Source organism: Poromitra crassiceps (assembly GCF_964638095.1).
Source record: "Poromitra crassiceps genome assembly, chromosome: 14".
NCBI lineage: Eukaryota > Metazoa > Chordata > Actinopteri > Beryciformes > Melamphaidae > Poromitra > Poromitra crassiceps.
Window position 1 is genome coordinate 11,557,928 of NC_139633.1, and position 12,631 is coordinate 11,570,558.

Sequence of the window (12,631 nt, forward strand, 5' to 3'; positions counted from 1 at the left end):
GGTCTTTAACTAGAGCATAAACAGTACCAGCCTCTAAGGCCTCATTCACACACATGTGAACAATTCTGCTTTTGATAAAAAACCCCCGTCTAACGGTCTCGTCTAACGGCACGTTCTAAACGCCCCACCTAGTGAGGTTTTATTTTTCCATCAGTCTAACTGGAATTTATCTGACGCGTCATACATTCTAAATGCATTGAATTACCATCTAATGGCTTTAATTTATCATCTAATGATTTTATGTCGACATTGCATTCTAAATGCTTACTAACGTAGTGGTGTCTTCTGAATCACAACACAAAAGCAGCCAACCATTTCACTCCCAAATCATCTGAACTAGAGAACTGCCCTCAGGTCCCATCACACCCTACAGGCATAACAATAGCAGCCACATGTGAACATTGAGAACAATAGTCCTGTTCTGCTCCACTCTCCATTCGCTCACAGCAAACCACACACCCCAACCAAGTTAACTGGAAATAGTTAACCCAAACATTGAATTAAAAAGTAGAACCTAAACAAAATCAAATTACATTTAATTACGCTTTTAGAAAAGATTTACATTTGTATTTAGTGTAGTGAGCCAAAAGTTCATCATTCAACTCTTTCAACCCCCCCCTCTCTCTGTCTCTGTGGGGAGTCCCTTTTGTTCGCTAGGCTCTCTCACACACACACTTCCATACACCTATCTGCCCTGTTGTTACCACTAAACTTTGATCATTTCCTCAAGTGACGATTTAAACATACAAACCACAAACCACAACATTACACAAAACAATCACACACAAATTGTTCTCTGAAAAACCTATAACCCAACATACATTACCGGTATTACTACAATTACACACAGATAAACCGCTTTATATACATTGGAAAAGCATGTTTCTCAGTTTAGAGCCAGCATGGTCCAGCCATACTTAGCTACAGTAGCCTATATGCATGGTGTGAAATAACCCCAAATTAACATTAGCTACAGTAGACCCCAAGAAAATCAAATTATAGTTAATTAAACTTTAGACATTAACTTTACAGAACTTCCCTCTTGTGGCAGAAATATTGTAACCTCCATTTCCGTTTACCTTCCCCCCCCCAGGAGAAACTACTCAGGCTGCAGTTAGAGGCCTTTGTTCTCGCTGCCTTTTGTCCAACAGCCCCTGCTAACATACCACCCCCGCTCTCTCTGCCTAACTTTTCAAGCCACCTTCCTATAAAACACAGCAACATTTAACAAAATACAAAACTTAACCAAACACATTAAGCTGAGAGATTTGACTTTTGAACCCAACGTAGACTTTAAATTAACTTGTTTTCCCAAATGTTTAAGAATCCAGCAGGCCTGTTCACTCAGACAGGAGAGGCCTTCCCCCTTTTCTCCTCCCCCCTCTGTGCAAACCGGCCCTTTGTTCCTGTCTACAGTCCTGTACAAACTCTCTCATCTTAAGGACTACTTTATATATTTACAAACTAGTTTTCATAGACTTTGCTTCTGTAAACATAATCAAAACAATACTCGCCTCCTGTTGACTTTTGCTCCTTTGCTGAGTTGTCCATCCTGCGTTGTGCACTTCCACAAGAAATAGACATCCAGCAAGCTACTAAAATCTCCCAGTATCCCTCCTCGAACCGGGTTTCGGACACCAAACTGTCGTGAGGAATTTAACTCTAAGTTTAGAAAACCAATGCAACTAGAAGGTAAAAGTATTACAAAAGGTTTATTTACAAATACAAAGTCTCACAGCACTGTGGTTCACCCCCCTCTCTCTCCCTGCTCCTGAGGAATGACCCCTTCTTCCTGTTAACCACTTCCTTTTATGGACTTCCTCTGAAGTCCCACAACAAAGAGTAGCTTTATGCACTTAGCGCCCCCTACGCTAGAGGGGGTATAACAACATCTAAATTCTCTCTACAACCCCCACACACACAAATTGTCTTTCTAAAAAATAAATAAATCCATAGCTAAAATGGCATCAGAATGCCTGATTCATGAATAACCTCCATTGAATACAGTCTATGTGTAAAACACATTGTAGAGACCAGTAGCTTTTGCTGATGGTCTTGCTTGTTTACAGTAATTATACCAATGTCTCAAAGTGAACGTGGTAATGATTTATTATTGATGTTAAAAATGCTACAGAACATGTAGCAGCTACAGTATCACACCCAGAACGCTTCATAGTACCTTACTTGGGGCGCCCCCGTCATGCACCTTTGCAAGCTGCTGTCTGCTGTTGAGTATGCGCTGCGCGGTTCAACGCGACACGGTGAGGTTATCTCTGCTGACAAGACGTCTTCAATAATGTAGAGACTCTGTTGCCCGACAACAAAGACGACTCGCCTCGCAAAGGAAACGCACCGGGGGGAGAGGGATGAAAAAGGCACGCATCACACAGACCGCAGGGTTCACAGCTCCGAAGCATTATTACACATTCATATTCATAAAGAGAGGCGTTGTCCTGAACGCTGAAGGTCATGAGAGCGATTGAACGTGTGTTAGGCGTGTGAATGTTTAGCTATAGGTGTATTGTTAAAAATAAGAAAAGAAAACTCGGACCAAATCCAGGAGGACAACTTTTATTCCAAATGACCCTCTTGTAAACCTTTTGGAACAGAACAAATAAAACCAGGAACAAAACTGATTAAAAAGCTAAAAAAAAGATAAAACTGCACCTTAAACAGTTCAAAAGAGTCATTGGAGAAAGATGATGATCACAGAAAAAAAGTTCATGGCTATTCACTGTTTTAATGCACGGAAACCATTCCATCTGTACTAGGCACCAGAAAATGTAAACACATTCTAAATAAACCTGGAGGACATTGGGGTTTATTGGAAAATGTATATGTGTGTCATTTACAATAATGTATATGCGCTATACTGTAGTTATTGCATGGCAGAGAGGGACCCATGTGCATATAGATAGAATCTCTGCATCAGCGCTGGGCAGTGTGTGCTTCTGTGTGTGTGTGTGTGTGTGTGTGTGTGTGTGTGTGTGTGTGTGGGGGGGGGGTGTAGTTGTTCCCCACCTTAACTCTTTCCTGTCCGGGACCCATCCAGTGTTTTCATACAGGTCCGTCACCATCAGATTGGTCATCCAGGTTTATTTGCCTCAAGACTAAACTGTGCTTCTCTCGTACTACTGCACACAACGAAACACCACAGTAAAAGATGGCGGATGGCAGAACAGAGTCTAGAGTCATCCACGGGGTCAATGTCGGGCCAAAACATTTTTTTGGGGGGGGGGGGGGGGGGGGGTCACATTGGTCGGCTTTTTGAAACGAAGGAATGACAACAAAAAATAAAAGCTCTTTATCTCTGCTCATTTCCCCCCTAACAGTTTGTTACGTTAAACGTTACGTTGTCTCAGAGGATTGATAGAGCGAGAGATACCTGCTCTGCTATTTAAAGTGCGCTGACACAAACTGCTTTCATTTGCCTGGGGGAAACACGGGGGGGAAACACTCGTTCTTTTTGACGATCCAGGAATGCCTTAACTGGGTCGTCCCACAGAACCCCAGGCTCATTTTGGTTTGAAACACTTCAGAACACTACAGAAAGGCCTAGCCAAAGACACCCGGGGGACCGGCACCATGTGCCTCCCAGCAATTACTAAGACTTAAAGGGATTGTGTGACATTTTGAAGTTCTCGGTTGTTATTCACTGGCTGGCAGTTTGAGAAACAGGGTTAGACCGACATCCTGGTTTTGCCTAGAATTTGCCTCTTATTACAAATCATGTTACAGTTTGAATGATTATATATTCATGATAGAATTCATCAATACTACCCTGGTTATCTATGGGATGACCTTCATCTGAACTTAATATATTTGGTGACAGAATCATAATTTCTTAGTAGGAAAAGAGTCAGATTTCATACAAGAATATTAGTATCCCACCTTCAGAAACCATTATGAGTCGAACCCTATTGAGGAATCTCAATCTCCACAAGTTATTTTTAAAACCGCACAGCCTATAATGTAGACACATACACAAATGCGTCAAGTGGTGAAGACAACTCAAACAGAACTAGGGCTGGGCGATAATTCAATATGAACGTTTACCGTCTTTCAGTGGAATCATATCTCGATGATATAGTGATTTTGGGATATCGTGAAAAACAATGCTCTAGTCTAAATGAACGATAACAATCACATTTTACATACTCACTTTACTTGACAAAATAAAGTATGTTTTTTTTTTTTTTCTGAATATTTCTATTTTGTTTGACATCACGCCTAACATTAGCATTCAGTTCAACTGGATGTAACGAGATTTTGCATAATGTGAGCCATATTATGATATATATATATATCAATACCGCAAAAATCTTTGTGATTATCGTGATATTGACTTCAACCAGATTGCCCAGCCCTAAACAGAACTAACTGAGATGTGGAGACGAGGCCGGGCTCTTGGGCCGACCTCTCTCTCCTATGGCTCTGGAAAAGCAGGAGAAGGTTCACATCATTACTCACATAAATACAGTACTGCTCAGACGATTTGCTCTAAGGACAGGAAGGAGAGGGGTTACAATATACACATCAGAGAAGGGCGAGGACGACCCACCACAAAGATATCTATATACCGCATCTAGGTATTCAAATTCTATCTCACTAACCAGCTGTTTTGGTAATGATATAATTATGAACGTTAACTACAATAGACACTTAAAGTTATTGGTCCAGCAGCTTTCTTTTTTGACAATGCCGTTTTTGTCTCTCTCTCTTTCTTCCCGGATGACATCAAGGAAAAAGAACAAATAAACGGGGAAAAGACGTAAAATAAAAAGACAGGACATAAGAGCTGCCAGTCTTTACTTTTCTTTTTTCCCAGAGAGAGACTCCGCCCAGTTTGTCCTTTAAAAAGGAGCAGAGGTGAAGGTGTGGTTGGGTTCGGGAGGTGCATCGGCGACGCCCCTCCCTCCCCGCTGTGCGTTCCCGATTCGACGGAGAGGGCAGGAGAGGGCGGCCCCTCCCCCCCCCCCTTCACTTCCACAGCTGGGTGCTGAGGGTCTGGCCAGAAGCTGGCGGCGGTGCAGTCCAGCCCGGCACGGAGGCGCCCGCCGGCTGGCCGAAAGCCCCCGGCGCCACGCCTCCAGCGCCCACGGCCATGCCCGACATCTGCTGGGTCATCTGGGTCAGAGAGGGGGAGGAAAGGGGGAGGGAGGGAGGGAGGGAGAGAGAGAGAGAGAGAGAGAGAGACAAGGCAAGGCACGTTTATTGGCTTAGCATGTTTTATACACAGAGGCAATTCAGTGATTGCCTCTGTGATTTAAGTGATTTAAGTGATTTAAGTAAAAGAGATAAACGTAAATAAAAAACAGCATCAAGAACTAAAAGACTACAAAGTGAAAAAGATCAAATTCAAAAGAAGAAGCAGGATGCATTACATTAAAATAATCAAATCAAGTAAAAAAGATGAGCGGAAACATAGACTCAAGTTGCGTTACGTCTTGGTATTGAGTAGTCAGTCTCACACTGCTGAGTGACACTGTCAACCAGTACACGATGAAGTGCGCCTTCCCCTCTCCAAAGATAATCACCACGCAAAAGACTTTTCCCCGGCCTCAGCGGACAGAAATATGAATAGCGAGAGGGGGGAACAGACTGCGTTAGAATCCATCAGAGCCAAAATATATAGACGCAGACGTCCCAGAGGCGGGGAGGAGAATTGACTTTCCAGCCTCTAGCTCTAGTCCCTCGCCTCCATCCCGTGGTTTTTACCTGCCCCCTCCCCCCCCACCGCCCACTCACCAACCCTCCCCCCTCCTCCTTCCATTCTGTCTTATCTATTATAAATGTGCTTTGGTGCAGTGGTACTCGCTCATCTGAGAGCTAGTGTGTGAGTGCGAATATATATAGATGTGTGTGTGTGTGTGTGTGTGTGTCAGGCCAAAGCACGCCATAGTGACCTACTGTAGCGCTCGCTCTTCAACTCAACGTTCCATCACAACGCACGTGACGCACACACACAAACATTCCAGTCGCACTCTCTGAACCCATTACATCCACTGACACACGCACGCGCGCGCACACGCACCCACACACACACACACATTTTTGTTTAATTTCTACTAGTATTGAATCACTATAAATATTGTCACATGTACACTATGCAAATGAGTGTGTTATGGGCTTGCAATAAATGCATCACTGCAAAAAAAAAGCCACACAAGGGAGCAGATTTCTCCACACGGTTTCATTGTTTACATACAGCCTGTGAGGCGCTTCTCCACCATGCATTTCCCCCTGTGTGATTGTTGAAGGTCAGTGAACGTCCATGTGTAAAATGGAGAGTCGCTCTTTTTGAGGTTTTCCATAGGAAAAGCTGGGGTTTCACATCGCAACCTAATGCTCGCATCGCAACACAGCTGTTTGAGGCAGAGAAGAGGGCTCGTCACGGGTTGGCGAAACGTCTCCGCAGCCCACTTTGAGATGGGACCGGCGTGCTTTGCCCCCACTCCGGAGTAGGTCCATCTCCAGCCCGGTTTGGCACTTCAAACATTGGAATGGAAACAGAAAGCCGGCATGGCATGGCATGGCATGGCTCAGGCAAAAGTGCTAGTGGGAAAGGTTTATTTGTTTCTGAGGGACGGACACCAAAAACCTGACGTTTACCACTGATGTTTTAGATCCTGAAACATTCTCTGCTACATTGAAATATCTCTGTGTGATGTTGCATCATCTACATTTGGCCAATTAACCACGAGAATAAGACAAATACACAGACAAATACTAACCGAAGGCTTTTTATTATAACTTCTTATAGGAAATGAAATGTTTATCCACTGTTTATACAGCCGTGACTTTTTAACTGCTCGTCACACAGCCATGATACAGCCTGCTGCTTTTGGACAGTTACAGACGCACCTTCAAGCCTGTAGCACCGGCTGTTTGAATGGAAAGACTCCTAGCCGCGCTGCTGGGCCGCTGGGCCACTGGGCCGGGCCGGCTCGTGCCGAGCCAAGCCAGGACAGCACATTTCTATGTGTGAATGTCAGCCAGGACACCCACTACTACTGCCTACCAGGGTTTCACCGCTATGGGTTTTGAAGGGCAATACCAATATTTTTGGATAAAGGCTGCTGTATAGCTGTTGTTTTGGGCCTCTATTCAATATCTTAAAATCTTAAATAAATAAATAAAATTAAAAATAAACATAAAACCTCCAGAATTGTATTCTTAGCAGAAAAAAAGGGCCTCTGAAACAGTGTTGAGATCATGTACACTAACTCTCAAACCCAGGTTAATACTGAGAATCTGATCCAAATGTCTCTTTCAATTCAGGTTGTCTTCCCACAGTGCAGTATTGATCAATTATAGAATACACAAATAATCAATCATATCCATCATATCAGAGGAGGACAAATGATGACCAGATCTTTTTAGGATTCTTAATAAAAGGCCAATATCGGCTCCATATATCGCTCTAACCCAGTGCTTCTCAAACTTGTTCTGTCACGCCCTTTGGAGGAAGAAAGATTGCCATGGCCCCCGCCTGACAAAATGGCTTTTTCAAAAATAGAGAAAAATCAATGCCCTAAATGTGCAATCACTGCTAGTGCGATCTGTGCAAAAAAAGGGGGAAATAAGAAAGGGGGGGGGGGGACTGATATTTGGCAAGAAAGATGAGTTAGCGTTAGCCAATGTGTGTGAGCTCAGTGTATTAGTGATGTGGCTGTTTGGCACGGCACACGCATGGCTTGATACTGTCACTCTCAAGTCCTGCTCCATGTGGAGCTTTGTCTTGTTTGTCTCTGAAGCATCGCCTGTTTTTCTGTTCATCCCGGTCAAATATCTCTGCAGTCTGTAAAGTTACAGACTCTCTGCAGTCTGTAAAGCTACAGACTATCTGTAAAGTTACAGACTCTCTGCAGTCTGTAAAGCTACAGACTATCTGTAAAGTTACAGACTATCTGCAGTCTGTAAAGCTACAGACTATCTGTAAAGTTACAGACTCTCTGCAGTGTGTAAAGTTACAGACTATCTGTAAACCTACAGAGTCTCTGCAGTCTGTAAAGCTACAGAGTCTCTGCAGTCTGTAAAGCTACAGACTATCTGCATTCTGTAAAGGTACAGACTCTCTGCATTCTGTAAAGCTACAGACTATCTGCATTCTGTAAAGCTACAGACTATCTGTAAAGCTACAGAGTCTCTGCAGTCTGTAAAGCTACAGACTATCTGCATTCTGTAAATCTACAGACTGTGGGCCCTATCGTTGCATCGGCGCAGTTTCTAGGCCGAGCGGCAGGCGCAGATCAAAGCAGTGGGCGTGGACAGGCGCACTTGATATCGTCGTGCTGGCGCTAGATGCAGCCCAAAGCATTACAACCACGCCTTTTAGGCGTAAAATTATGCACTGTCATGCTCATTGGATAAGTGCAATAAACGAATGGCACGCTTGCCTTTTTAGCTCCAATTCCACTGGTCCCGCAAAACCAGACGAAACCCAAGCCTCTGATCCCCCCCCCCCCCACCTCCCTTCATCCCGTCTGTCTCCATATATCGGCTATTATTCCATATTATGATGCTTCTCAAACCAATCTAACTGCAGTTTAAATACTGCAAGCATGTAAATACGCTACACTATAGCAATATCAAAGTGAAAATAATGTTCTATGCATCAGCTAGAAAAATATAGCCTATTAGATTGGTGAAAGTTTGTCCAGAAAGATATCATTTTCTCTCGCCTGCTGCAGGAAGGATGATGCACATAAATATAGCCTACATTATGTCAAGTCATTGCATAAATGTGTTTTTATTGTAAAACTAAATGTGAAATAGGGCCAAGTTATTGGAGGGACATCACAGTATAGCAGATGCCATTAGAAGCGCGTTCCGAAGCGCGTTCCGCTGTTACTTCTCTAAATCACGTTAACTCGACAAGGGGTATATATAGGCCCAGGAGGACATATATGTTTCACATAGGGTGGTGTTTTCATTTCGATGTTTTATTTGGTCCAATATTGAAATGTTGACAATGGCAGGCTGTGTTACCATTACACATTAATTTAGAACTACCTTTTATATCTATTTTGGCTCATTTGGTTGCTATTTAGTAGCGAAATGGAGAAACACAATGCATGCTGGGAACTCAGAGAGAGAGAGAGAGAAGGGTGACAGAGAAGAGGCAGTGAAGGCACAGAATAGGCCTGCTTTTCAAAAGCGCAAAGCGCTAAATGTACGCCAGGTCCCAAGATATCACTAGGCTGGTATTTAGCGCCGACACGCCCACTTTGGGACTGCGCCACGCCCATTCGGCCTAAAGCGCATTTGGCAGCCTAAAGCCTATTGCTATCTTGCCGAAACAGGCGCAAGGCACGTTTTTTTGCGGTTAAGGCCCGTAATAGCGCCGATGGCCTGTGGGAGAATAGAGCCCTATCTGTAAACCTACAGTGTCTCTGCAGTCTGTAAAGCTACAGACTCTCTGCATTCTGTAAAGCTACAGACTATCTGCATTCTGTAAAGCTACAGACTATCTGTAAAGCTACAGAGTCTCTGCAGTCTGTAAAGCTACAGACTATCTGCATTCTGTAAATCTACAGACTATCTGTAAACCTACAGTGTCTCTGCAGTCTGTAAAGCTACAGACTCTCTGCATTCTGTAAAGCTACAGACTATCTGCATTCTGTAAAGCTACAGACTATCTGTAAACCTACAGAGTCTCTGCAGTCTGTAAAGCTACAGACTCTCTGCAGTCTGTAAAGCTACAGACTCTCTGCAGTCTGTAAAGCTACAGACTCTCTGCATTCTGTAAAGCTACAGACTGTCTGCATTCTGTAAAGTTACAGAGTCTCTGCATTCTGTAAAGCTACAGACTCTCTGACACGTGAATGAACACCATTGCTAATGTGAAAGCAGCATGGAAGCGTGGTTTGTTTATTGTTCTGATCTAACCTCTAACTGTCTACAGCTTCTCCACTGGCTGTAAAGATCTAACCTCTAACTGTCTACAGCTTCTCCACTGGCTGTAAAGATCTAACCTCTAACTGTCTACAGCTTCTCCACTGGCTGTAAAGCTGAAGAGCTGAACCCAGTCAGGATGAATAACAATGTCAAATCACATCTAAGCTGATTATTAGTTTGACTTGGACACTCACTGTCCCTCCACCTTTTGCATCAAAGAATCCCACTGAACTTGGGTGAAATCATGATGTATCTGCTCATCTTTCTAAGACACTGGGGCTGTTGAATTGAGGGACAAATGGGACAAGAAAGTGACTTGACAGAAGGAGAAAAGAAATCCATGACATCATTGTATAATAAACACTTGATGAAACGGTCTTTTCTGGGGCTTGGAGAGAGGCTGAAGTGTGAGGTCATTATTGCGGTGGGTTCTGGACAGAACTGGTCCATACAAAAGACTCTGTAAGACTCCAGAAGCCAAAACAATGGAGATCCATTTAGAAAGCAAAAAAGGCAAAGAAAGGACACCAAATGGAACTCGTTCACAGGTCATAATGAAAGGAAAAAGACACAGAATTGAGAGGATATTTCACATTTTCCCTTTAGGTTACCAGAGCTAAATATATCAATATGAGCTAAATGTGAAGATCAATTAATCATTGCTACCCCTAGTGTGTTTATGCTGTTGTGCTGCTATTTCCGCCTCTGCTCTGCTGACGTGTGTGTGTGTGTGTGTGCGTGTGTGTGTGCGTGTGTGTGTGTGTGTGTGAGTGTGTGTGAGTGTGTGTGAGTCTAGGTGTGTGTGTGTGAGTGTGTGTCTAGGTGTGTGTGTGTGTGTGTGTGTGTGTGTGTGTGTGTGAGTCTAGGTGTGTGTGTGTGTGTGTGTGTGTGTGTGTGAGTGTGTGTCTAGGTGTGTGTGCGTGCATGCGTGCGTGCGTGTGTGTGTGTGTGTGCATGTGCATGTGTGTGTTACCTGATTGATAGTCCACTGGCCTTGCTGCTGTGGCAGGGCGTACATGTTGTGTCCTTGTCCGGCCGGCTGCATGCCCAGGTAGCCTCCGTTGGGCAGGGCCATCCCGGGCATCATGGCCCCTCCTGCGCCCAGCATGGCGGCGGGCGGGACGGCTCCGCCCATCCCCGGGGCGAAGGCCTGCGGGGCAAAGTGCATCTGAGGCTGGCCCATGTACACACCTGCTGAGAGGAAACACACACACACACACACACACACACACACAGGAAATGAAAGTGTGAATTGGGTGCGTTCAGGCGGGGTGAAGCGTATAAATTGGTTCCTGACAAACTGCGGTGACTCCAGTAGGGCTTTGACTCACCTGGGGGAAATGTGGGGAAACAACTCATTTCAGCACCAAATAAGAAATGTCTTAAACGGGTCGGAGGGCCGTTTCCACACAACATTACCCAGCTGATTTGGTTGAAAACACATCTGGGGTACGGCTACCAAAGACACCCAGGAGACCCAACAACCATTCACACTTAACACATTCACTGCCAGCCTTTTTTTTTTTACTGTAGGTAGCTTTTGCCAGAGGGTTTTTTTGAGGATTCTGGCTCATTTTACGCGAGCCAAGGATAATTTTCTGCTTGGAGTTTGTCAACACAAAGTTCACAAAAGTACTAATAGAATGTGTGCTTTCTCTGTCTAAAAGAGTTAGTTTGTAGAGTTAGTAGTTATGTAGATATTAGCCGTTGAGTACAGCATGGTTTCAGGGTCTGAGACAAAAAGCTGAGATAATCGCAGTTTTGTGAAATTCAATATCAAACAGTCACTTTAACCATTTATTTTTGGCATCAGTGAGACATCAGACATAAACAATATAGTTCTGAACAGTAATTTCCTCCATAGCAGCACCCGCACCCCCTCTCCTTACAACTCCTCCCTCCGTGGGCGTGTCTCCGTGTTTGTCAGTCACAAGCCAGAGTCTCTCCTGCCTGTCTGAGCAGTGAGCAGCAGCCTCTCTCTGGCGGTCCCTCGTCGGCGAGCATGGATGTGGCTTAATCCGTTCTTGGATTTTCGGTTGAGAGCTTTGACGAAGCCTTGTGTGACTCTAGGCTTATGCTGCGCGCTTCAAAGTGTGCTTTCCACCCAGTCCACCTGTGGAAGCCCCCGGCGCACGGGTGCGCCCGTGTGAAAGGTTTTCGCCTACAGTATGAGAATGAGGCTCGTTCGCTTCTGGGTCCTCGGTTGAGCTCAGCTGGAATGCGTGCGTTTCTGGCCAAACAACACTCAATAGTCTGAGCACCGTCGCCACTCAGTGGGTCGGCGGAATGGATTGCACACGCCCGGCGGCTCTAACAGTATAATAGAAGATGCAAAAGGGCCAGATCAAGGATCCACCGTCAAAAAAAAAAAAACGATTTTTTTGACGTATCCATACGTCGCTGGCAGTTAACGGTTGGATTCTGCTTGACGTATGCATACGTCGCTGGCAGTTAACGTGTTAAAGGTATCCTTGACATTTGGAGTTTTAGGTTGTTTATAAGCGGCTCGCAGACTGAAAAACAGCATTGTAGTTCATTATACTGACTTTGCCAATATTGGTCTTTTATTAAAAGTTGGATATTGCACAGTCAGTGCGGTTCACCTCTCATGTGATGGCCATGATGCAGTTTCATTACATATTTACTGTAGAATACCAGTATACCAGGGTGTCTGCAAGTTTCAAGTTAAATGAGTTAAAGCAGCTACAGGGGAACTTTCAGTTTGTGAAGA

General features: G+C 44.4%; 1 protein-coding gene across 6 annotated transcripts in view; it reads right to left on the reverse strand.

Annotated features, from left to right (window-relative positions):
* Positions 1–2,555: 2,555 nt before the first annotated feature.
* The window catches only part of smap1 (small ArfGAP 1), a 105,151-nt gene continuing 95,075 nt past the window's right edge, over positions 2,556–12,631 (reverse strand). For 5 of the 6 annotated variants that reach the window (XM_083650335.1, XM_083650334.1, XM_083650333.1 and 2 more), the window contains 2 exons: positions 10,874–11,094; positions 2,556–5,127 (listed from right to left, as the gene is read on the reverse strand). In XM_083650335.1, the coding sequence (XP_083506461.1) occupies positions 4,981–5,127; positions 10,874–11,094 (368 nt within the window). In that variant the 3' untranslated portion in view covers positions 2,556–4,980. The remainder of the gene's footprint in view (positions 5,128–10,873; positions 11,095–12,631) is intronic. The other variant, XM_083650332.1, reaches the window with a different exon arrangement.